Genomic DNA, 27,071 nt, shown 5'->3' with positions numbered 1-27,071 from the left:
TTGTTGTCAAGCACTCTTTGAAAAGATTTGCACTCTGTAACAAACTTGGATACTCTAAGCGAGAAATCAATAGCAACACACGAACAGAAGCTTCAAAATCAATGAACGTTAGAGAGAGAGAGAGAGAGAGAGAGAGAGAGAGAGAGAGAGAGAGAGAGAGAGAGAGAGAGAGACTTCAATGAAACAAAACTCTGCTCCTATATTTTCTGGTTGTTGAATAACTGCACTATTATTGCGGGCGACTGCTGCTTTAACCAATGCCTTGGCATCCCTATGGGCTTCTCTTGCTCACCACTTATGTGTAATATTTACCTGGCTTTTTTCGAATACAAATGGTGTTTTAAGAATATGGAAACTAACCATAAAATACTTCCATCATTCAATCATACTTTTAGATATATGGATGACTTGCTAAGTGTTAACAACAGAATGTTCTCTAAAGAGATTGATTTAATCTACCCCCACTGCCTAAAAATTGATGGATACTTTCCTTCCAGATAATTTGATTGTTTTTGGGGACTTTTGCAAATCAACCCAATTTCTGAACCTTTCAATATCTCTTCACTCCCCATCTACAGGAGGATATGACCTTAGATTTATTTGGAGAAAGGATCTTCTTAAGCTTTCTCACATAGAATTCATTAAAAGAAATAGCAATAGGCTATACAAAGCCTCTATTTGCTCCTGTTTTGGCCTTCTTTACTTAATTTTCTACTCTTCATCTACCCCCTCTTTGGCCTAGGAAGAGATATATGTACTAGTTAAAAAATACTGTCAGAACGGATTTAACCATAATCAGATCCGGAACACCAGCTCTCAGTCGGCATAACTGGCCTGGACTATTGTTTCAAAAAGAGACCGACCCATTGTGTGTGGTGCTTGGGTTAGGGCGGGTACACACACACACACACACACACACACACTAGTATACTGGTCATAAATGGTTTTTTTAAGAAAAACTTTCCAAAAAAAACACCCCCCTCTCTCTCCCTCCTCCCCATGGTTGCATAATAAAGACAACCTGGGACCTGGTCTCCGCGTAAACCAAAGCGTGAAGTGATATCATTACATGGGGTAGGCGGCCCCTGTCCACTCTCGATCACCTTCCCCAGGCTATGGCGCCTACATGCTCGTGCAGATTGAGGGCAGCCGATTGCATTCAAACTGATGGCTCTGGGAGCATGACATCCTATATATACAGAGGTGAGGGCATACTCTGGTCCTCACTTAGGCCTGGAGTAGGTCTTTTTTCTGCTCATTTTTTCGCTACTGTTTGATCTTGCTAAAATGGAGCTTGCAGCTCAAGAGACATAGGTACCTTACTACAAAGCTTCGGTTTTTGTTTAAATGTTGTTGCAGTACCTTGCATGGTAAGTGAAGAAAGATGTTGTCTACACTGTGTATATGTCTTAGACTTAGAGAGACAAACTTTTTTGCCTAGCATTTGAGCAAAATAATGAGCTTTTTGAAGCACCTGCATGTAATTTAGGTGTCGGTTCTGAGAAAAACCGCTACATAATCATAACTACTGTACATGGGCATTATTGTGGGCCTGGGATTGCTTGTGCATAAAAAGCAATTGTTTTTTTTTTGCCTATCTTGTTGACTGTACCATTAGAGATAAACACCTGAAGGAATGGTGTTAGCTCTACAAATGGCCATATTGGTTTTTTTCAGCCGCTTTAGTATCTTACCTGCGTTTCGTGGTAAGGTACCCGAGTTTGGGTTTTCGGTTATGGGTTTTGTAGTAAGGTACCTGGTTATGGATTTTGGCATGGTTGGCTTCAATTGGGAGCTTGTTGATATAAACACAGTTAACTGGTTTTTTTGAATTAAACTATTGGGCCGGGGCATGGGCCGGGGCATGATTAGCATGTGCCTTAAGACCTCGTATGCATAGAATGGGGCTAAGTTGCTGTCAAACACATGCACGGACTGTTTCTTGCTACTGGGTGTTGTACTGGCTCTTTCTCGAGCAGTTGTAGGTTTGTAGCTACTGGTTGTTTAGGGCTTTTGCAAGATGTGCGCTACTGGTTGTAAAACTAGCGCTTGTGCGCATACTGGTTGATTGGGGCTCTGTTCTAAACCATTGCAGGACGTTAATTTACTCTCTTTTAAAGCAAGATGACATATTGCATGACGTGCAGGGTTGGAAGTTATGTGTTAAAAACAATTTGTGGTAGCTTGGCGTGATAAATTGCTGGGCTTAAGTCCAGCTTGGCACTTGTAATTTCATATAAAACAAATGGTTGGGGTGTTATTCACTGCATCTAGTACCTCTGGTTGATAAACAAGTAAGGTATCTTACTCAGTCAAGGGCCGGACACTATCGTTCTTTAAAAGTTGATAATGACTTGTGGATATCTTGGCACTATGAAGGTAAGTATATGGTTGGTATTTTCAGCTTTGGCATAGCTTCCAAGCTATGACTCGAAAAATGGGATTCCATATTAATAAGAGGGAGTCTTTCTACCTTGCTAACTGTCTATACTAGTGGTTTCAGTTGATACCATCTCCTACCAAAAAATAGAAATTAAATGATTAGACATCTTATACAGAAAAGGTCGGACATGACCTATCTTTGACTAAAGGGATACCAATGATACCATGGGATTGCTAAGTCTGAAGGTAAGTATATGGTTGCTATTTTTGGGCTTAACCATAGCTACCGAGCTATGGATCTTGAAATGTTTGGACTCTTGGTGGACTTCACCACTCACATTAGAAAGTAAAATGTACCACTCATTTTTTTGTAAAAAACTGCTAACATACAAGTTCTAATAAATAAACTAGCTTGTCTTAAGTAATTAAATTCTATAAGATGGACATGGATAACAATTGATATGGTCCATTGATACCTGTAAAACACATCCAAGGCTAACTGAATTGTTGTCTTGTTTGGATGGATGCAGGTAAGGACTCTATCTTATCTTGGAGGGTTTTTTTTCTTTGGCAAGCAACCTTATCGTAATGAAATACTCACTGAGGAACGGGGAAGTTCTTTTACTGCTAATCTTACTGAAAGAGGATCTCTTTCCTACAATCATTGTACTTAAATAATTCTGATACTGAGTTATTTTTGTACATATCAGTTCATTATTCCTTGGCCAACTGTCTTTTGAATGTAAAAATTCAATTATGTCTTATTAGTTAAGATTTAAACAGCTACACACCCGAGAAGAAGAGAGTTTTAACGTCGTAGGAAACTATCCCAAGAGACCTGAGAGAGAAGAAGAGAGTTTCAACGTCGTAGGAAACTATCCCAAGAGACCTGTGAGAGAGAGAGAGAGAGATGAGAGAGATGAAATGAAATGTTATATTAACGTCTTCCAAAGGTCAAAATTACCTATGAGACCAAAAGGTTACATCCATTTATGACTCTAATACAGTGGCAGGGGAACATAGTGGGGGAAGTAGACAATGGTGATCATCCCATGAGCTCTCTCATGGGTCTCTGCCGTATGGTCTCAATGTTCTCCATGGCCAGCTCTTGGGGGGGAGGGGTGCTCGACGTCACTCAATGATGCTCTGTAGGCTCTGATGTAGACCTTGTCTATGGTGTGAAGATCCTCGCATCCTCGGTGTCATGAGCGATCAAGCTGGATGGCTTGATCAATAAGAATGCCCCAATGAGGGTGTGGTTGCGTAACCTATGGTGGGCCATCCCAATTGGTTCCTTTGTAAAAACTAGTGATCTGGCTTTGTATGGATCCTCTATGTGTAGGTCCTCTGCTCCCATGAGTAGGCTCTCTTAGTCTACGCATTTCGAGCAAGAGGAGACCTAGACATCTGTGATCATAGTAATCCATGATGCGGGATAAGGGACCAAATCCCTCTCTGAATAAGCAATGAAATCGTTTGTGGATCTCAGAGTATGCTTTGCATTGGCAGATATAGTGCTCCTCTGTCTTTGGCTTTCTCTCTTCTGGGGGTATACCTCTGTATCGGTTAGTCTCTATCTCCAATGGTTAGATGAGGTGCATGCCATGAGATAGTTGGGTGTCCATATACTTGGGGCGTGAGATAAACCCCATCATCTTTCGTCTCGAGAAGATGGTCTCAATAGAAAGCCATCTTCATCCCTAACTCATGTGACGGAGACAGCCAAGTCCTCCTAGTATCCAGCTAAATGAGATAATCCTGCTAATATTTGAATGTGTGAGGGTGAGGGATGGTGCATCCAAGGAATACTGAAAAGGGGGCAGCCTGTCCATTCTAAATCCATGACGCTCAAATCAAGATGATATCTATGCTAACCAACATGAAGTATCACCCTCACCGGCCAGTTGTTGTGGCGGCGACTCAAGTGCTAGTCGTTCATATCTGTTGCGTTGTAGCTCCCATGTGCTATAAATGAAAAGACACTGATACAGTTGGTCTCTCCATGGATCTCCATCCATCATATGTGCGCCCGGATCTACTGTGATGATCCAGGCTAGACCCCCGTATTTGCACTCTAGAGACCATGGTGGAAGTGACCAATTTGTCAAATAGCCACAGCATAGTGCGTGGCTCTTGAAACTCCACCTGTGAACGTATCCTCTCTAGTCCTCCTAATGCTGCATATCCCCTCGTCAATCTCGCCTCTGCAGCACCTCTCATAGAGAAAGTAGGTCCACTAAATACAACACCAAGATATGTATAAGAGTTTACATACTCTACTATCTCATGTCCATATGTAAAAATAGGTGCTGAACTCTTGACCCATTGCGTTGTAGTATTGAATACCATCACCTTGGCTTTGCCACGGTTGATGGAAAGCCCATTGTCATGTGCATAGGCATTTAAATTTTTAATGCATCTAGATGTCTCTGCATACCCTCCACACAGTCTGAAATAAGCACAATATCATCAGCATAAATCCATAGAGGTATCCAAGTACCTGACAACTGTGCTCCTTTATCCCTTGCAGTCTCAATATAGTGAGCAATCTCATCAAAATACAATCCAAACAAGATCGGAGAAAGTGGGAATCCCTGCTTCACTCCAATAGTAGAGTGAACAGGGTCTGAAGTCCCTAATCTCCCTCTTAACTGTCTTGTACAGTGTCATGATACCCCATACAAGCTCGTGTGGGACTCCCAAGTCATGTAGTTGCTTTATCACCTAGGCCTCAGGATTGTGTCAAAGGTTTTGTGGAAATCCACAAAGCTAGAATAAATCCTTCTCCCATGTGCTGTGCCCTTCTGAATGATCGCTCTAAGTGTAAAGATATGATCAAAGTGTAGAGAATCCCCTCCTGAATCCAGCCCGCCCTGAACCTCGTACACCCTCTCTCTTTGCCCATCTGCTCAACTTATTATCAAGTATAGATGCATATAGCTTGGCCAATGAGTGCCCAATCATGATAGTGCGAAAGTGAGTTGGTAGGGTTGGATCTCCAGACTTGAGTAGTGGTACAATTGTAGATGTACTCCCAAGTTTCAGGATACCCCTACCATCATGATCGTGTGCCCTCCCTGTGTGTGGAATCTGCCAAGGGCTCGCCTCACCATCTCTATTGTGAAGAAAGTAGAAGTGGGAGGACAGGGCTCTGGCGGGTCTGGCAATGGTAACTGCTCTGCTACTGTGTATAGAGAGGATGCATATTGTGTCCATGTCTCTATAGAAGTAATGATTGGAGAGGGTGAGTGCTCTCTAAAGAGTTGCCAAGCCTCCCTAGAGTTGTGGCTCAAGAGTATCTGATAATTCTCTCTTTCAAGCTAAGCTAAGAAAGCTCTCTTCTTTTGTCGTATAAGGCGGTGGAAGAGTATATGCGACTTTCCATGTGTGATCTCTCCCAAAGTCACCTCTCTTTGTAGTCGGGCTCTCCTCTCTCGACACTCATCATCATACCAACTATTTTGAGATGTGCTTCCAGATCGTGGTCTCCCAGTAGGCAGAGTGTGGGAAAAAGCTGTGACTGCTGCTATGTGTATCGTCTGTGCCAATATCTGGGTGAGCTCTTACAAGGGTCTATGGGGATTCTCCCCTGTTAGAAGACTATGCAACTCTTCTATATACACCCCATTTGTTTCTCTGCAGAAGTGGTATCTTGGATGGCGATGTGCTGCATGATGAAAGCCTCCAATAGTGTAAGTGCAAAAGATATTTGAGTGTGATCTATAGCCACTCCAAAAGGTCTGGGCGAGAATGATAAGTCTTGAATGCATGGTATAAGTGATGTGGGAGCTTAAATATAATCCACAGTGCTAGCACCATGTCTATGAGAGAAGCAAGTGAAGCTGCCTGAATCGGAGTATCTATCAAGGCCACTCAAAATAGCCAATCCATGTGCTGTGCCTATCTCTATTAGATATCTCTCGTACTCTGTAAATTCCTCAGCATCCACTGAGGTCCTGGAGAGCTCCATCTCTCAAGAGTCTAGCTCTCTCAACATCTCCTTGGAAGCACCAATGAAAAGATGCCTGATAACATGCTGTCCTATCATTGAAATCCCCAAGTAGGATGACATCTCCATCCCTTGAGAACTCCCAAATAACCTCATCTACTATCATGTATGGTGACTGCCCTTAGGCAAAGCATAATGAGTTGTGCTAGCAGGGAAGTAACATATGGCAATGTAGAGAGCTCTGCCCTCCTCAGCTCTAACTATGACCCACATATAGCGGGCACTCTTGTCTCTGCGAACGACTTGGATTGATATAGTATAACTCCTCCCTAAATAACACTGCTACTCCTCCTGATCCTCTGCAACTGTGCTCATTACGAGCCACTTGTCTACATGTGCTCTCCCATTTGTATCCAATCACCCTCGGAAGTGTCTTCTCTAGGCTCTGATGCATCTCTGAATAGGAAATAGTGTCTCTCCCTTCGAAGGAATCCTCGAAGGCTCCAACATCCAATCGTAACGAGCCATTGCAATTCCATACGAGTTTTCCCTTCTGTCTGGCAGCCAAGATCTCGGGCATGAGAGAGAGAGAGAGAGAGAGAGAGAGAGAGAGAGAGAGAGAGAGAGAGAGAGAGAGAGAGAGAGAGAGAGAGAGAGAGAGAGAGAGAGAGAGAAATGAAAATGAAATGAAATGATATATTAACGTCTTCAAAAGGCCAAAATGACCTATGAGACCATCGGATACAAAGTGGTGAATCTAATACAATGTCGGAAGAGAGAGAGAGAGAGAGAGAGAGAGAGAGAGAGAGAGAGAGAGAGAGAGAGAGAGAGAGAGAGAGAGAGAGAGAGAGAGAGAGAGAGATGAAATGTTATATCAACGTCTTCAAGAGGCCAAAGTGACCTATGAGACCAACAAGTTACACTTGGTGAATCTGACACGATGTCTAAGTATAGAAAGTACAAAGAATTGTAAAAACTGAAACCGAAACGAAATAGGTGGGGAGGGGTGATGGGGTGAGGGCTGTTATAATGGGTTAGCTGATACCAAGCTAATCCAAAGATGGAAACAGATTACTAGTGATACAAAATGAGATACAAATCATCAAAGGTAGGTGTATCAAGCTTAGATAAGATCCCTCATCGATCGGTGCCGAATCTCATCAATATCCTCCATGGTCAATACTCTGACTGGTCGTCTCACATGTCGAGCTAGGATGATCTGGATCCTCTGCTGCCACCTCTCTCGATGATGTGGGGCCCCCCGGGGTCGTGGGCACCTGGATATGCCTAGCTCAATGGCTCGATCAATCAGTGTACCTTTGGTGTGAGTGGGATTTGAGATTTGTTGTGATGATTGCTGCTTTGGCTGGTGTAAATAAGTTTGTGATCTGTCTCTGAGACTGGCTCTCCCGTGATGTCCTCAGCAAGCTCTCTTTGCAGAGCTCTAGTAGAAACAATACAAGACATCTCTGATCCTCGTATCTCATGACTCTAGAAAATGGTCCAAAGCCCTCTCTAAACAGATAGTGGAAGCGGCCTCATATCTTATAGTACACTGGGCAGTGACGTAGTGCAGCTTTGTCTCTGGCTCGAGGCGACATAAATGACATATCCTAGCCTCTGTTGGCACCCCTTGAAATCGGCTAGTCTCAATCTGAAGCTGATGTGAGGATGTGCGTATTTGCTCAATAGCACACCGTATCCCATGAGGTAAGTGTGTATCCATGTATGTAGGCCTAGTCACAAAACCGTCCTCCATGAGTTGGAGAAGATACTCTTTATAGAAAGCCATCTTCTTGCCCAGCTCCTGTGCCGCCTATATCCATGTGCTCCTTGTATCTAGTTGAATCAGATCTTGACGTATGAGTCTGGTGATCTTTGTCCGTGTGAGAGATAGGGAGAGTGCACCCAAGGAGTACTGAAACGGAGGCAATCTATCCATGCTGAAATCATGTGTCTGAAACCATGATGTCATCTGTCCATACCAACATGCTGTGTCACCCTGCAGTGGTAGCTATCGGGATGACTCCAAGGCTAGCCGAGCGTATCCGTCTCTTGGGAGGTCCCATACATTGTGTATATAGGATACTGATCTAGTCGATGGCTCGACCACGAGGGGTGGGGCGGCTAGCTCGGCTTGGATAATCTCAAGTGGCATTGAGCTTAGCCCGAATCATGGGAGAAATCATAGAGAACAGAGGCCTCTCCATACATCTCCATCCATCCGTGCTGCCAGATTTGCCATGGTGGTCTACTAAGGGTCCCCATATTTGAATTCCTTAGCGCATAGTTGAAGCCACTCGAGTGTCTTAAAGCCAGAGCTTTGTTCGTGGTTCCTCAAACTGAACGTGCGAACACATCCTCTCCAATCCTCCCAAGGGTGCATAGGCTCTCGTCAGTCTAGTCTCTGCTATTCTTCTCAATGAAAACACCGATCCATGGAAGACTACCCCAAGATAGGTGTATGCATCTGTGTACTCCACCGTCTCTTGGCCATACGTAAATAAATGTGGATGCTAATGTGGATGCTGACCTCCTGGCCCACTGTGATGTGGTGTTGAACACCATAACCTTGGTTTTCCCAAGGTTCACATACAATCCACTATCATGAGCAAATGTGTGCAAAGAATCAAATGATGCTGCATCCCCTTTGGAGAGTCAGAAATCAACAAATATCATCAATGTATAACAACATCGTAATCCATGTCCCTGCTAGCTGAGCACCTCTGTCTCCCTCTCACTCTACATAGTTTGAAAACTCATCCACATACATCCCAAAAAGAGTCGGAGATAGGGGGCATCCCTGCTTCACCCCAATAGTGCAGTGGACCATGTCAGACATACCCTTAGTAGTGCATACCTGCCCTACCACTGTCCTATATAAAGCCAAGATTTCCCAAATCATCTTTGTGGGCACATCAATGTCTTTTAGTCTGTGTATAAGTCTGGCTCTCGGCACTGTGTTAAAAGCTTTGCGGAAATCTACAAAGCTACTGTAGATCGTCCTTCCATGGTGTCTACCCTCCTCAATCATAGCTCTGAGTGTCAGAATCTGGTCAAGAGTGGAGAAACCTCTCTTGAATCCTGCCTGCCCTGATGCTCGTATGCCCTCTCTCTGCCCATTTACTCAGCTCCTTCTCAAGAAGAGATGCATACAGCCTAGCCAATGTGTGACCAACCATCATGGTGCGATAATTTCTGAGAACCATGGGATCTCCTGACTTGAAAGTAGGCACAATCGAGATCTTCGTGTCTCTGCCTTCAGTCTCACCCACATGTACCTAGCCTGCTCATCCTTGCGTGCTATATGTATCAATGGTTGCAACTCCTCCCTGAATAAAACTGCCACTCCCCTTGAGCCCCGTCCTCGATGCTCTGATTGGGTCTCCAGTCTGCAAGCTCCCATTTATACCCGCTCACCTGTGGCATGGATTGCCCCGGAGTGTGATGTGTCTTAGACTAGAAAATGATGTCCCTCCCAATGAAACTATCCTCAAAGGCACCTACATCAAGGCGTAGAGATCCATTACAGTTGCGGGCGGCCACCTTTAATTTAGTCCCATAGGTCACGCACCGTCATGTGGAGCGTCGCTCCATTATCATGAACCTCTCATCTCTATAAATAGCAATCTTCCCTTTTTCCCATTGCTCCGAGAGAGAGAGAGAGAGAGAGAGAGAGAGAGAGAGAGAGAGAGAGAGAGAGAGAGAGAGAGAGAGAGAGAGAGAGAGAGAGAAGGAGGAGGAGGAGGAGAGTTTTAACATCGTAGGAAACTATCCCAAGAGACCTTAAAGATCTAGCCGATGAGGAGTTGAATGAGAGAGAGAGAGAGAGAGAGAGAGAGAGAGAGAGAGAGAGAGAGAGGAGGAGGAGGAGGAGGAGGAGGAGGAGGAGAGTTTTAACATCGTAGGAAACTATCCCAAGAGACCTCAAAGATCTAGCCGATGAGGAGTTGAACGAGAGAGAGAGAGAGAGAGAGAGAGAGAGAGAGAGAGAGAGAGAGAGCTGTATTTTCTATGCTGTAGACAGGGAATTTTATTCATTACATGTCAAGATTCCTGGCGGGTTTCGGTGTTGGCTTCTCTTCTGTTTGGCAACTGAGCTTAGTAACGCTTTCTGTTGTACCTTTAATTGCTATGGCTGGAGGTCTCTATGCATATGTCTTAGTGGGACTCACGAACAAGAGCCAAGAAGCCTATGTCAAAGCTGGGGAGATTTCAGAACAGGTGCAAAGACTGATTGGAAACTTGAAGACATTGTCTAGGTTACCAATTTGATTGGAAAGTAAGGCGAGCTTGTTTGCAGGTTATGTCCCAAATTCGCACAGTTTATGCTTTTGGGGGTGAAAAGAGCGCTGTGATTGCATACACCAATGCTCTAAAATCTACATTAGAACTTGGAAAGAAAGGTGGCTCAGCAAAAGGCTTAGGCATGGGAGTAACATACTGTCTTTTGTTCGGAGCATGGGCTTTACTTCTCTGGTATTCAGGCAAGCTTGTCCGTGATGGGGTAACCAATGGAGGACAAGCTTTCACAACAATCTTAAATGTCATTATAAGTGGCTTGTAGGTCTTTTCTTAACTTGTTGAGACATGTTGCAATGTTTATACATTTTGGCTGGGATTTTGACTCACTCTGTGGATGCAGATCCCTAGGACAAGTTGCCCCTGATCTCACTGCATTTGGCAAGGCCAAGGTGGCAGGATTTACTTTAATGGAGATGATTAGTAGGACGTCTAGAGTGGATCGTAATGAGTGTGGGGGGACAAAGCTTTCCACAGTAGATGGTCATATTGAATTGAAACATGTGTTTTTCAGTTATCCGTCAAGGCCAAAGACCTGCATTTTTCAGGATTTTTCTCTTGATATTCCAGCTGGGAAAATAGTTGCAATTGTGGGTGGGAGTGGATCAGGAAAAAGCACGGTGATATCTTTGGTCGAGAGATTTTATGATCCGATCAAAGGTACTTGCATTTCTCCCTTCTCTGTCTTGCTCCTGAATGTCTTTGTGAGTCTCATTTCTTCTCAGCACGCCTTAGGGGAAGTGCTTCTTGATGGACACAACTTAAAGCATCTGCAACTGAGATGGTTAAGGGATCAATTAGCTCTTGTCAACCAGGAGCCTGCACTTTTCGCAACTACATTGAGAGAGAATATTCTGTATGGAAAAGATGATGCTACTCTGGATGATATAATTGGTGCAGCAAAGATTTCTGGTGCGGATACCTTTATTAAGATGCTCCCAAATGGATATGAAACTCAGGTAATGATGTTCCAGATATCTGTTATCTTGCGATGTTGACAATGTCACATACATGCAATTTCTAATGGGCAAGGCAGGTAGGGGAAAGAGGCGTGCAATTATCTGGGGGTCAGAAACAACGGATTGCAATTGCTAGGGCCATGATTAAAAATCCAACTATATTACTCCTAGATGAAGCGACAAGTGCTTTGGATGCTGAATCAGAAAAGAGTGTTCAGGAGGCCCTTGATCGAGTCATGATGGGAAGGACGACTGTAGTGGTGGCTCATCGCCTATCGACCATTGGTAATGCTGATTTCATAGCGGTTGTTCAAGATGGTCGCGTGGTGGAATATGGAACCCATGCTGAACTTATGTCAAAAGCTCATGGAGCATATTCCTCCCTTGTAAAACTCCAAGAAGCTGCTGCTCATCAGACATCGGAGGGAGCTTCTATGAATCATCAAAAAAGGCAAGCCTGAGCTATATGAACTTGTTTGATTGAAGGCTACATTTAGAGATCACAATGACACATCATATGTTTCATTCTGAAAATATCTCGAGCATAGAATCTCCACATCTATTTTTGTTTGCACAAAGAGAGAAGAAGAGAAGAGAAGATTAATGTGGTAAGACTAATGGCAAGAGACTCAAAGATCTGTTTTGAGAGAGAGAGAAATGAAATGTTACATTAACGTCTTCAAACGGCCAAAATGACATATGAGACCAATTTGTTACAAAATAGTGAATCTGATACCATGTTTGTGTACAAAAGAACTAGAACAAAAATACTGCTACTACTAGAATCCATCCTCATCTGCACTATGGATGTTGAGAGAGTATGGCTCGAATCCTGTGCTGTAGTCTCCGTTGATGCTGTGTAGCTTCGCTCCTAAATCGTGTCCGTCTTGATCTCCGTAGCTCTAGTGCTCGGTCGATGAGAGTGCCCGTAGTGGTCGAATGAGTGTTGGCCGAGTTCTGCAGTGATGGCTGCTCCTCTAGCTGTCCCATATCTAGTGAAAGAAATCTGTAATCTGTCTCTGGGACTATCTTTCTCTAGCTCTCCCCAGTAAAGTGTCTCTATATCTGTGTAACTCAAGTAGATATAGCCCAAGACATATCAGATCGTCATAACTCATGACCCTAGAGAAAGGACCGAAATCCTCCAAGCAGTGGAAACGGCCCCGAATCTCTTAGTACACTGTGCAATGACATATGTAATGTAGCTCTGTCTTTGGCTCTAGCTGGCATAAGCAGCATATCTTGCTGTCTGCTGGTATCCCTCTGAATCTACCAGTCTCAATCTCCAGCTGATGTGAGGATGTGCGTATCTGACCAATGGCACACCGCAAACCATGAGACCTATGTGTGTCCATGCAGCTGGGTTTAATCACAAACCCATCTCCTGTGAGGTGGAGAAGATGCTCTCTATAGAAAGCCATCTTCGTGCCCAACTCTTGTGGCGGCTCTATCCATGTCCTCTTGGTATCCAGCTGGATTAGGTCCTGACGAATGAGTCTAGTAATCTCCACCCCTGTAAGAGACATCGAGGGTGTCTGAAGAGAGTATTGGAAAGGGGGCAGCCCATTCATAGTGAAGCCATGCATTTGAAACCATGATGTCATTGTGCATACCAGCATGAAGTGTCCCCCTGAAGAGCTAACTGTTTGGAAGACTCAAGGGCCAGTCTAGCATATCTGTCTCTAGTAGTATCCCACAAGCCGTTCACAAAGGAGATTGATCAGGTAAGCGCCTCAATCTCCATAGGAGGGACAGCTAGCTCTTCTCGAATGATAGTGTGGGGTACGGAGGCCTTGGCTCTGATCAGTTGAGAGATCATAGATACCAAGGGCCTCTTCATACGTCTCCAACTATCCTGTCCTACAGAAGGTCCCCATATTTGCACCCCATACAACATAGCTGAGGCTATTAAAGTATCAAAGAGCCATAACTTTGTCCGAGGTTCTTGGATTGAACCTGCGAACACATCCTCTCCAAGCCTCCCAAGTCCGCATAAGCTCTAGTCAATCTAGTCTCCATAACCTTGGTTTTACCAAGGTTTACAGACAATCCACTATCCTTTGCGAAATTGTGTCAGGCATCCAAGTGTCGCTGCATACCCTCTAGTGAATCAGAGATCAACACAATATCATTAGCATATAACAACAATGGGATCGACGTCCCTGCGAGCTGGGCACCTCTATCACCATTTTTGTCAATGTAATTAGACACCTTATCAACATACATACCAAATACAGTAGGAGACAATGGGCAACCCTATTTCACCCCAATGGTGGAGTGAACTAAATCAGATATCCCCTTCGGGGAGCGCACATGTCCCATCACTGATATGTATAGAGCCATAATCCCCCAAATCAACACTATGGGCAACCCCATCTCCTGCGATCTGCGCATCAATTGAGCTCTCGGTACCATGTCAAATGCTTTGCGGAAATCACAAAGCTACAATAAATCCGTCTCCCGTGTGACCTGCCCTCCTCAAGGATGGCTGTGAGTGCCAGAATATGATCAAGAGTGGAGAAACCTCTCCTAAAACCGGTTTGGCCCTTTGCGCGTACACCCTCACCCTGTGCCCAATTACTCAACCGTTGCTCAAGAATGGATGCATACAACTGTGCCAATGTGTGCCCAACCATAATAGTGTGGTAATTCTCAGGCTCTGTAGGATCACCTTCCTTGAAGGTAGGCACAAAAGTAGACAACCTCCAAGTCTCAAGTAACCCCTCACACATGGCACGATTGAACAGCACTGCAAGAACTCTACCATCATATCTCTAGCATGTATAAAGTGCTCTGCTACTAGACCATCATGATCATATGCCCTGCTGGTCCTGATCCTGTCAATGGCTCTCTTTACCATCTCAGTGGTAAAGAAGGTGCTGGTAGGTCGGCATGGCTCTCTAGGATCTAGAAGGGGGTTCTGTCCAGGAACTGTATATAACGATGTCGCATATTGGCCCCACACATCAGGAGAAGTAATCACTGGGGGAGGGGAGTGCTCATGAAAGAATCGCCATGCCTCTCCTTAGTCTCTACTCAAGAACAGTTGATACAAGTCTTGCTCCATCTTGGCCAAGTAAGCTCGTTTCTTCGTTGCACAAGGTGTTGGGAAGCAATCCGAGACTGTCTATAAGTGATGACTCCTAAAAAAAGATATCTCTGGAGCTGGGCTCTCATCTCTCTGCACTTCTCATCATACCAACTATTCTAGGGCATGCTCCCAAGAATGTCGCCTCCAACCCGGCTGAGTGTGTGGGTATGCCTCTGATTGCTGCACCATGCACTGTCTCAGTCAGTAAAGTGGTGCACTCCTCCAGTGAGAGGCCAGGACCAGCTGTGCGTAGACGGCTATAGATCTCCTCTGCATAAACCGAGTCAGTCTCTGTGTAAATGTATAACGGATATGTGACGTGCCTCTTGATGTCTGGCCTGTACTAGAGAGAGAGAGAAGAAGAAGAAGAAGAAGAAGAAGAAGAGAATTTTAACGTTGTAGGAAACTATCTCAAAAGACCTTAAAGATCTATCCGACGAGGAGAGTTGAACTCGAGACCTGTTATTCAAGAGAGAAATGGCATACCCAATCTACCACACTTGGGTGATAGACATGTTATACCATTTTCCTCTTCTCATTAGCGCGCGCGCACACTCGCACGCACACACACACACACACACACACACACACCCACACACACCCGAGAAGAAGAGAATTTTAACGTCGTAGGAAACTATCTCAAGAGACCTTAAATATCTATCCAACGAGGAAAGTTGAACTCATGACGTGTTATTCAAGAGGGAAATGGCATAGCCAATCTACCACACTTGGGTGATATAAAGGTTATACCATTTTCCTCTTCTTATTAGCGCGCGCGCACACACACACCCACACTCACACCGGAGAGAGAGAGAGAGAGAGAGAGAGAGAGAGAGAGAGAGAGAGAGAGAGAGAGAGAGAGAGAGAGAGAGAGAGAGAGAGAGAGAGAGAGAGAGAGAGAGAGAGGTTGTAACCCTAAGCGAACCCTAATTTGCGCGTCAAAAGTTAAAACCCTAACCCTACGAAACCCTAACTTGCGCGTCCTCCTCTCGCATGCCCCTGCTCTACGCGCGTTAGTGTCGCAAGCCCACCACTTGCTTGCGCGTCGGTTTTGCCTGCGCATTGGTTTCGTCAACCCTCTCCTGCTCGCTTCGCTTGCTTGCCGTGCTATGTTCTCCCTGCTCTGCCATCGTGGCCCTGTTCGCCCGCGTCTGCCCACTCATCCACTTGGTGTCCTCGCCGTCCCTACCCAACGTAGCCACCCCCACCAGCCCTTGCCCAGGCCACACCCGCCCCGCTTGCCTCCTCCAAACCCGCCTTTCCCTATCCAACTGCCTTCACCCTGTCTCGCCCCGCCTGCGCCTACCTCGCACCGCCCTCAGCCCGCCTCTGCTTCCATCTGCTCTTGCTACTCCTGCCTCCTACAACTTTTGCCGCCCTTGCCTACCCACGCCATTCACATCCTCCCTTGCTGCCTTCTCTCTCGCGGTTCAGTCCGCAACCATTTCCCTACCCGTTCGCATCATTCTCTTCCGGACTTAAGGGGTAAGGAGAAAAGGGTCTAGGTTTTGATCACAAGTATTATTTTCATCAACTATTTGTCAAGTATTATGGCACCTTCTATGTTTATTTCTGATGATCTACAAAACAAGATTGGTAATCGTATTGAAGTTCTCTCTCTAAGAGGGGTTGTCGACCGCTTGGTGGGATGTTCCTTTGCTCGTGTCAACGTCCGAGAGTGGCTCTTGTGTACTCTAGCTGGTTCGGATGAAGGCAAAGTGGAGGAAATCATCTTTCTCGGCAGAGGCATTTGTTCATCAAAGGAACTTGCCTCTAGAGTCATCAACCGCACTCCTCTCGGCTTCGGGGACAAATTGGTCTTTTTGCATCCTTGGTACGAGGATTTTTCATTGGCTGCTTTTGAGGACAAATAGACTCCGAAGTATCCAGTAAAAATAGCTTTTCTAGAGCTTCAAGCACAGCTTTTGTTGCGAGACATGTTGAGACAGATGGGTTCTATCTTTGGCATACCATTCTAACGCTCAATGCAGATCCAGACATATATGCCATCTATAAAGGTGGCTTCTATCCCTTCCATAGTTTTTCCAGACTCTTATCACTTTTGAGTGGAAAGGGGTTGCACTCACAGAGGATTGTGGTTACAGGTAGACCAACCAGTGCCTTAGATGCCATGAGATGGGGCACTTTGTGAGGGATCGCTCTAGAGGGCGATAGGAGACAGGTTGTTCGGAGGAGGAGACAACCCTCACAACCACAACAGAGTTCTACACACCAGCAGGACTCCGCACAGTCACCAACAACAAAGTGCGCAACGATAGCAATGTAGAGCAGACACAGAGACAAATAGGAGCAGACACGTGTCCTTGTTTACATGTGGGTAGTGAGATAGAGGTTGGCAAAGGTAGAGCAATCCTCAGATAGACCTCTGGAGGAAAGGTTGCTAGACGAGAATCGAGAGGAGGTCCTAGGGTAGTTGGACAGAGAGATAGAGGAGGATCAACAATTGATAGCAATTCAGGAATAATCTGAGTTGCCCGGGACAGACTAGTCCAATAAGCTTTGGATCTCTCGGATGCGGTCGCAGGTGCCACTCACAGTTGGCATTGTTGAGGGGATGCAGGAGAGTGAGTCTTCTCAGGTTGTGCAGAAGATCTTGACTATTTTGCAGGCTTTGCATCTCCAGTAGATGTCCCGCTTTCTGAGATCTTGCCACCTCAGTTCTTCGCGGTTGGTCCTTGGAGATCTCTAGATTTTTCTTTGAGGAGTGGGCCACTATTTGACGACCTACAATTATCAAGAACACGTCACATTCTTCTAGGCCCATAGAGAGCCCCCATGGTCAGATTTAGAGTACAGGTTTTACATGGTGACTCCGTCTGGACGAGGGAGGCGCAAACAATGGTTGAGGCCAAGGATATTAGACAATTTGCAGATTTGTTTGAGTGTCAGTTCAAAGAGGCTTTAGGGAAGTTGGTTTGGTCAGAGAGATGTGCATCTTGGTACCTTCCCTTGGCTTTTGAGGTGGACAACGAGTGGGTCTCCCCTGCCTCTCTTACAATTTGGTTGTGTTGTAGATAAGCATCCTTTTTGGGAGTTCATCATGAGGAAATGTTAGAACGGATGCGGATGATTTTGGAGGCTTAGCCTAGAGGTTTCACAATTCATTTGCATTTGTGTCATATGAGCTGTTACATGAGGTTTTTACAACGGATGTTTAATATCATCTAGATAAACAACATTGGATCTGGTGGTTTTTGCTACATCTTTGAGGTGGACAGAGCTTTGGGCAGATTTGTGCAGACTTGATTACTCTCTAGATAGCTATACTTCACCACTTGGTTAAAGTATTTTCATCCCCAAATGTATGTTGTAGTCTGTTATGGGATTTTCCTCCATGATTTCATTGTACATCCATTAGGTTTTCCCATATTTCTTGTATAAGGACCAATGGTCGAATTTTATGTCCCACTTTTATGGAGAGAGAGAGAGAGAGAGAGAGAGAGAGAGAGAGAGAGAGAGAGAGAGAGAGAGTGAGTTTTTAACGTCGTAGGAAATTATCCCAAGAGACCTTAAAGATCTAGCCGACGAGGAGTTGAACTCAAGACCTGTTATTCAAGAGGGAAATGGCATTACCAATCTACCACACTTGGGTGATAGAAAGGTTATACCATTTTTCTCTTTCTATTAGCACACACACATACACACCCACACACACCCGAGAAGAAGAGAGTTTTTAACATCGTAGGAAACTATCCAAAGAGACCTTAAAGATCTAGCCGACGAGGAGTTGAACTCAAGACCTGTTATTCAAGAGGGAACCTCTTGAGTTTTTTAAGTGGGTTTCAGGTGGTTGAACTGTAGTCTTTCGATTTCTTTCATGGCACTTCACTAGTGGGTTTTCCCTCTTATTCTGGCTGGGTACCTTTTGTGGCGTCAAATTTGGTCATCCCTCCACCCTCTTCTTTCCCATCCTTCACCTTCCTATGGAATGGTTGCCTCTTAGTGCGTTTTTTGATGCTGTCTAGGGCCTTAGATACACTCCATACCTTCTTGGGTGGTTTTCCACTGCACAACAGTTTGGAGGTGTTTCTCTCTCAAGGCTTTGGTGGATATCATCTGCCTTCTTACTTCCTCCTACAGACGCTTTTTATCCTCACTAGGAGGGGGTTCCCCCTTGTCATATTTTCAATTTTTATGCTTTTGGCTATTGGCCTTTGTAATTGTCTACGTGTGTCTCATGTAACAATTTCTACTTCCCCTTGGGGTAGGCTGTCACAAACTGGTGACGTGGCAACCCCATAAGTGGTCCCAACTTATGGCCAAGTGACAAGGAGACCCCTTGAGACACAAAAGAATTAAAGTGAGCGGCTACTAACGTGGCTGGCGGGAATTCCGCAAATAACGCTGAGTGTATGGATCTCTGCAATTCGCGCTGACTGTCGTACGGCCTGCCGGAAATTACGTTGACAACTTTTGGGCAGTTTTGGACGATCAGTTGCTTTTGGAAAGTGATTGCTTTTGAAGTTTGAAGCTTTTGGGGGCTCTGCTTTTAGCAACCCTATGTAACCTTTATAAGTGGCCTTTGGGGCTCATTTTCCAGAGCATTTGGACGTAGAGTTTGAGAGTGAGACTCGCGGGCCCTCTTTGTACTTTGAACACAAATTAATATAAAAAGAAATACTGAAGGGGGCGCCAGTTTTTGGGGCCAATACCTTTGGGCAGGAACTACGCCGGGCCGTGTCGTCTTTGTGAATTGTTTTGAAGTGAATCTGTGTTATGTCGCGGTAGAATGTTGACTTGGGGTGTACAGCGTCACCATGAAACGCGTTTCGGCAGGTAACGACAGGTGAAACGTTTTGGGCCTCGAAACATTTCGCTCACCAAGTGAAACACTAGCCGTTTCACTAACGACAAGTTACCATAGTTTTAGTTTCAAAGCCGCTAAACGCACGTTTCGGTCTCACGTTTCACTGTGCTCTCATTTTGGACTGAAACGTTTCGTGGTGAAATGCCGCGTTTCAAGGTGAAACGTTTCGGCCTTGAAACGTTTCGCGGTTACGCTTGGGGTGTATAAGTTTGTTACAGTGGTATCAGAGCGCGATCGATTTCTCTTCTACCGAGAAATCCGATCCTTTTCTCGCGACACTTATGGATTCCAACAAGAATCAGTTGACTACTTCTGCATCTGCTAATGTGGGAGGAGATCACGAAGAAGATTTTAATGATAAAACAGAGGAAGAGTACGGGCTACCTCTGCCTACTCAATACAAACTTGAAGAGATGGAACGTCGAAAGCAGGTTGATGAGTGCACAAAGCAGATGAATAAAATTGCGAACGATCCGAAATTTTCAAAAATTATGTCTTAGCAATCCATCGCCGAAGTGCACACCGAGTGGCAGAAAGCCACAGATTCACCCATTAAACCGGCAATTAAGAAACCTCCTTCTCTTAGGATGTTTGCAGAGCAAGAATTACAAGAGGTGGTTCAAACTCAGATCAGCCGGCTTTTGGACGCAAACAACAAATCCAAAAAGTAAGAGAAAAAGCAGAGAAAGGGATTGACTTCCCGGGTTATTTGGGTCGTCAATCTTCTTTTGCATCGGCAAGAAAACAGAAGAAGCGTGTATAATTTGAAGGACTACCCAATTCTTTTTCTTCTTCTGACAATTATTCTAGCTCTTCTGACTCGAGCGAGGAAGATAGAAAAGGCAAAAAGCGAAGCAAAAAGCAAAGCTTCGGAAAGGGCAAGAAAAAAAGCATTAAAGTGAAAGAATTCAAAGAAGGTGGACAATTGATTAAAATTCGAATCCTTTTCTCGGTTCCGAGATGCTCCAAGGGTTTTGGCCTCTTCATTTAGCAATTTGACATAGCCTTCTTTGGAGGGCATTACTCAGAGCACTCTAAGATTAGGAGGGCTACTTCTTTCTTCAAAGGAAATGCTCGAACATGGTGGTGAGGAAGGAAGCTCTAGTTAAATGGTTGAAATTCAAAAAGGCTCTTTATTTCTTCTTGGCTGACTCAGGAGTACGAACGAGATATATGAACCACTTGGAATCATCTTCAGATGACCAAGGGAGATTCTTTGGAGGCTTATTGCGAGAGATTTTGGAAAACTCTTTTCTACCAACCTCTTCATTTAAGGAGGTCTCGTTTAAGGAACAGATTGAGCGGTTTTGCTGCAGACTCCGTACAGAGATCCGAGACTACTTCATGGAACAAAAGGCTAATTCTATTCAAGAATTGATGGGTCATGCGAAACGGGGTTTTGCAATACATTCGGGAAATTTGACTTACCCCACTGATGAGATCTTGACTCAGAGAACCCAACCGACTTCTAAAAATGAAAGTAGAAAGAGAGAGAGTTCCCAAGAAAAGAAAGACAAGGATACACGATCCCGGCTCACTCTTCGAGCGAGAGCCAATTACATCAAATAGGGAAGTGTTTTGGATGCGGGAAACATGGGCCGTCTTCGCAAAAGACACAGCAAGAACAGAATGAAGACAAGCCAGAGAGTTTAAGAGCAATCGAAGAACGTGGCAGAAAAGGCAAGATGAAAGCAAGACTGGTTTCAGATTGCATGGGTATTGACGCAAGCATGATTGATGAAAGTACAGAACTTTGCCGAGCTTGGGGCAAAAGTAAAAGATCAAGAAGCCCTGATTTTCTTTAATGGAGGAGCCAAGGCCAACTTCATTTCACATGAATTGACGGCGCGGCTCAAGATTACACCCGATCGGATGTGACCACCAGCAAAGGCAGTTCGAGTGGCACCCGATCTGGACATAGCCATTACACTTGTCATTGGGAGACTTCGGATGCATTCTCAAGGGTATTTGGGATACGAGGACTTTTACATAATGCCCATGGAAGGTTGTGACGTCCTCCTTGGAGTCCCTTGGTACCATCATAACAACGCCATGGTAGATTATCGGGCAAAGAACGCGACATTGACAAATGAAAAGCGCCTAAAAATTGTACTTGATGTAAAATTGAAGGGCGAGTTTGTCCCTATTGTATGGGCTTCGGCCGTTTCCAAATTAATGAAATCCAATCTGTTTGTTTACTCGATCTACTTGAAAGAGTTAAATGATGAACATAGAACGAATATGTCTGAACTGGCTAAAGAACGCCAAGATTTTCTCCACACTCATGCCGATTGCTTTTTTGAGGGCCTGCCAGGCGAGTTGCCACCATCTCGTCGTGAATGAGGATCACACTATTGATTTGATACCTGGAAGCACACCACCAAACCGGCCACCTTACCATGTTAGCCGAGCCCAGAATGAAGAGATTATGAACCAAGTGAAAGACCTTTTGGAAAATGGTCTTATCCAGCCGACTACTTCTCCCTACTGTTCTACAGTGTTGTTGGTTTTAAAGAAAGATGGATCTTGGAGAATTTGCATTGATTACAGAGCTCTTAATAAAATCACCATCAAGAACAGATTCTTGATTCCAAGGATCGATGATATTCTTCCTACTACAGGGATCCTCTTGTTTCCGCAGGATTGATTTAAAAAGCGGACATCATCAGATCAAAATCGCGTCAGGAGATGTCTACACGACAACTTTTTGGACGAGCTTTGGTTTATATGAAATTTTGGTGATGCCTTTTTTGCCTTACCAATGCTCCAGCGACTTTCACAAGTTAGTTATCAATGCCAAAAAGAGTGAATTTTTCTTGGCAGAGATACACTTATTGAGACACATCGTCTCAGCAGAGCAAGAGTTCAGATGGACCCAGCCAAGATTGACACTATACGTGATTGGCCCGATTTAAAGAATGTTCATGAAGTTAGAAGCTTCTTGGGCTTATGTTCTTATTGTCGGCGGTTCATTTGAAAGTTTACAGAGGTCGCTTTCCCTCTGCACATTCTTACACAGCGGAACGGCAACCGGAACGGACACTGGAACGGACTGAACGATATTTTTTAAAAAAAACTGTCCGTTATAAAAAAAAACAGACGTTTGAGGTCTTTTGAAATTTGAACGCCATGGGTTTTGGGGGGAGATCTTCCCTATATAATAAGCCAAAGCCCTAGGCAATGAAGCAAGCCCCTCAACTTCAACCAAGGCATTGGGCAAGGCACTCTCTCTCCCTCCCTTGGGCCTCAAGGCTTTAAACCTCAAGGCTCAAGCTTGACGCAACCTCTCCATCTCTCCAACTCTCCCTCAAGCTCCACCTCTCCATCTCTCCTTCTCTCTCATTCATCACCTCCCTCCTCTCCCTTGGGTCTCAAGGCTTTAAGCCTCAAGGCTCAAGCTTGAGATTCAAGAATCAAGACTCCACCTCTCCATTACTCTCTACCGCGCCATCATCCCCTCTCTCTCTCTCTCTCTCTCTCTCTCTCTCTCTCTCTCTCTCTCTCTCTCAAGATTCCTTTCTCTATCGAGTCTCATCACTTATGGCGCAAGCTTCCGCATCAAGTGAACGTGATTCCTTGGGTGCCAAGAAGAAGAAGGACGAAGCATCATGGTGGGATGAAGTGCATTCCCGAGTGTTGGGAATGTCCGGTGGTGCACGCGCATGGAAGTGCAAACTATGCGGCTTCGAACGGCAATCCGGTACAACCAAAGTCCGTGCTCATCTCCTTAAGCTTGAGGGACAATAAGTCGCAATATGCAAGGCCGTCAACGAGCAACGGTTGAAGGAATTTGAAGCCAAGGATGCCGCCATGAAAGCCAACAAAGAAGAGAAAGAAGCGGCAAGGCCTAAGCGTTCCGCAATCGATCCCAACAACTTGGTTTTTCCCTCTTCTACACCTTCTTCATCGGTTGGTGGTGATAGCAATGCGACAACGACGAAGACGGCGGCGACATCATTTCGATTGGCATTTTCAATGCCTAATACTACTCCGGTCTGCACCCCCAAATCTCAACAACGCACCCTACATACCACTTGGGATCCAAAAAGGAAGGAGGATGTGGATGTAAGTGTTGCCCGCTTTTTCTATCACGATCACATCCCCTTCATAAAGGCTCGGTAAGACTTACTATCATTTTCAATACAATCAATCATCTCGATTCTCATTCTCAAAAATTAAATAGTAAATACTAATACCTCTTGTGTGCAATGTTTAGGTCGGAGTACTTCAAGACCATGTGCACGAGGATTGGAGAGTATGGGGCACGTTACGTGCCACCCTCTTCCGAGGCCCTCCGCACTACTCTACTTGATAGAGAGAAAGCCGTTGTGGAGATGGCAGCCCTCAACATGAAGAGGCAATGGACGAAGTATGGCGTGACCCTCATTGCGGATGGATGGAGTGACACTAGGAGGAGGTCCATCCGTGGCATTGTTGCCTATTCCAAAGGAGAGATGTATTTTTCCCACTCCCAGGACGCCACGGAGACAGGAAAATCAATAGATGTCCTTGCGGGTGAGTGGGCCTCTGTCGTAGAGACCATTGGGTCGGACCTTGTGATAGGTTTGGTCACTGATGGGGAGGCATCAAACAAGACAGTCGGAGCTATTTTGGAAGGTACTTATCCTCACATCACGGTGTCTTTTTGCATGGCACATTGCCTTAACAACCTCTTGAAGGATTTCGGCAAACTACCTTGGATAAAGCCTCTCATTGCATCCACGTCCAAGGTGGTTGCTTTCATCAACAACCACAACATACTTCGAGCCGAGTTCTTGAAGCGGTCGGGGGGCAAAGTGCTTCTAAAGTATTGTGAGACCCGCTTCGCCTACAACTATCTAATGGTGAGCCGTTTTGTAGAGTGTCAAAGTGGAGTGCGGCAAATCTTCATCAGTACAGAGTTTTCTCAAACTATCCATGCAAGTACAGTCGCAGGGATCATTTGTATAGGAAAGGTGGAGAATCCCGAGTTCTGGGAGTCCCTAAAGACTATTGACAAAATGGTGAAACCAGTGATCCACTTGCTTAGAGTGATGGATGGTATACAACCTTGCATTGGCAAGGTCTATGAAGCAATGGATTGCATGGTTGAGGCCCTTGAAGAGTATGAGCAGGACTCAGATAGGCTCGAAGAAATCAAAGAGCTTTGCAGTAGCAGGTGGAATGCCTATAGTTCACCTCTTCATGGTGCAGCTTTTGTGTTGGACCCAGAGTTCCAGGGTTGCAGGGGGGCAAGGGCCATTGGAATTTATGGAGCTTCAAATACACAACGCAAGCAATCAACGCCAATTTTACAAGGATATGCGAGGATCATTTGGGACAGCCGATGCCCAAATTGATCGCACCAAGATTTCCTCCGTCTTGTGGTGGCAAGAAAATGGTTCAGATGGTCGCGATCTTCAACTAAATGCCATCCGCTTTCTCAACCAAGCGGTTAGCTCCTCTTGCTTGGAGCAATTGTGGAGTGTATATAGCCACATTGCATCTAGAAAGAGGAACCGACTTGGAGTGGAGAAAGCAAATGACCTTGTTTTTGTCAGTGCAAACTTAAGAATGCTTTGCAAGTCAGCATCCAAAGTGACAAATCCCTTTCTACAGTGGGAGATGGAGGCAGAGGTAGAGGTGCTTAGAGAGGCAGGAGCATCTACGCATGAGGATGAGCCTATGCAGGAGGATTGGGATGATATTCACGTCCAAGACTCCACTACAAATTGGGAGGGGGGATGCTCTTCTGCTCCTACCTAGAGATGAACTTCAGGCATGAGTCGTGACTCATTTCTCATTGGTTTTTGATATTTGTTTCCTTTGTGGCCGCCGGCTTTGCCCCCTTTTTGTATTGCACTACCATATTAGTGATTGAGTCTTGACATGTCACCTATTGACTCTTACAGTTGTTATTTAGCACTCTTAGCCTCTACATGTCTTTTTGTAGCGCCTTGGCTGGCCTTGTAAGCCATCTTTATAATCTATGATCTATCATCTTTTTCCTCCAAGCATTTGTGTAGAGTATGGACTCTAGATTCTATTCTTCAACTCTGAGTTAATGTTCTTTCTATGAAGAATGAAGATTCAAGATGCTTTTGTGAAGGATGATCCCAATTCATGTATTGTGTATTGCGCAATCGTGTGTAGGCCTTGGCCCTTAAGACTGAAGAATCATTGCAAAGCATGCTTGAATAGGATTCTACTTGGACTAATGGGTGTGTATGGCTCTCTACTAATATATAGGTCAAATCTAACCTAATTTAAGCATATTTTAAACTTACCATTCCAGGCCCCGTTCCCGTTCCGCCTTTTTTGGGGGGGGGGGGGGGGGGCGTTCCGAAAACGTTCCAGAGGCCCTCGTTCCCGTTCCGGGTAACTTTGGTGTCGGTACTAACAGTCAGTGTCTACGAAGACAGTTTATGGCCTCTGTCTGTTTTTGTTTTTGCAAGCATAATCGAGGGTGATTACAATTCTTTCAAGAGGGGGAATGCCACAAACGGGTGACGTGGAAACCCCATAAGTGGTCCCAACTTATGGCCAAGTGACGAGGGGACTCTCGGGGACACAAGAGAATTAAAGCAAGCGGCTACTGACGTGGATGGCGTACAGAATTCCACAAATAACATTGACAGTATGGATCTCCGCAACTCGCGTTGATTGCCCTAGGCCTGTCGGAAATTACACTGACAGCTTTTGGGCAGTTTTGGACAATTAGTTGCTTTTTGAAACTGATTGCTTTTGAAGTTTGAAGCTTTTGGGGTCTCTGCTTTTAGCAACCCTATGTAACCTTTATAAGTGGTCTTTGGGGCTCACTTCTCAGAGCATCTGGACGTAGAGTGTGAGAGTGAGACCCGCAGGCCCTCCCTCTTTGTACTTTGAACACATATTAATATAAAAAGAAATACCGAAAGGGGCGCCAATTTTTGGGGCCAATACCTTTGGGCACGGAACTACGTTGGGTCATGTCATCTTTGTGAACTGTTTTGAAGTGAGTCTTTGTTGTGTCGCGGTAGAATCTTGACTTGGGGTGTCCAAGTTTGTTACATAGACACCATTTTGGGGGCCCAAGGGGGATGTAGAAATAGAACTTGGAGAGAGAGAGAGAGAGAGAGAGAGAGAGAGAGAGAGAGAGAGAGAGAGAGAGAGAGAGAGAGAGAGAGAGAGAGAGAGAGAGAGAGAGAGCGAGAGATGCCAACGTAGACACAGTGGTAGAGTTCCACTTTCAAATTCTTTGGCCCCAAAACCCTCGTGCCCTTATATGTATTTCTTTTATATTGATCTTCAGAAGGTACAATTGTTTGGTGCGGGGGGAGGGGGGGGGGGGGGGGGGGGGTGAGCTCTCTCTAGTTTGCAAGTGTCAAAGTGCTAGAAGCCTTTGGTAAGGCTCATATTTAAAGGCCATTAGCTTGAAAAGCATTAGATACAAAAAGGTGGCACCCAAAAACACTTCACATTGTGTAGGCTTTACCAGATCCCTTCAGTGAGTTGGCACGTCATCACTTTTGTGACATACTCCCCTTGTAATGGAAGAGTAATTCAAACCGGTCCGTAGGCGGTAGACTTTAGCTTTCATCC

At 45.0% G+C, this 27,071-nt stretch overlaps 1 protein-coding gene across 2 annotated transcripts in view; it reads left to right on the top strand.

The window, feature by feature from the left end:
* LOC147431791 (ABC transporter B family member 2-like) overlaps positions 1–27,071 on the top strand; it is an 82,153-nt gene that overhangs the window by 30,784 nt on the left and 24,298 nt on the right. For both annotated transcript variants that reach the window (XM_086494277.1, XM_086494278.1), the window contains exons 4-8: positions 10,355–10,555; positions 10,635–10,894; positions 10,977–11,293; positions 11,369–11,592; positions 11,670–12,043. In XM_086494277.1, the coding sequence (XP_086350403.1) occupies positions 10,355–10,555; positions 10,635–10,894; positions 10,977–11,293; positions 11,369–11,592; positions 11,670–12,043 (1,376 nt within the window). The remainder of the gene's footprint in view (positions 1–10,354; positions 10,556–10,634; positions 10,895–10,976; positions 11,294–11,368; positions 11,593–11,669; positions 12,044–27,071) is intronic.

The sequence above is a fragment of the Adiantum capillus-veneris genome, chromosome 21, assembly GCF_014529385.1.
Source record: "Adiantum capillus-veneris isolate H3 chromosome 21, ASM1452938v2, whole genome shotgun sequence".
NCBI lineage: Eukaryota > Viridiplantae > Streptophyta > Polypodiopsida > Polypodiales > Pteridaceae > Adiantum > Adiantum capillus-veneris.
Note: the sequence above shows the minus strand (reverse complement) of the source record. Positions and strands in the feature narration are given on the sequence as shown.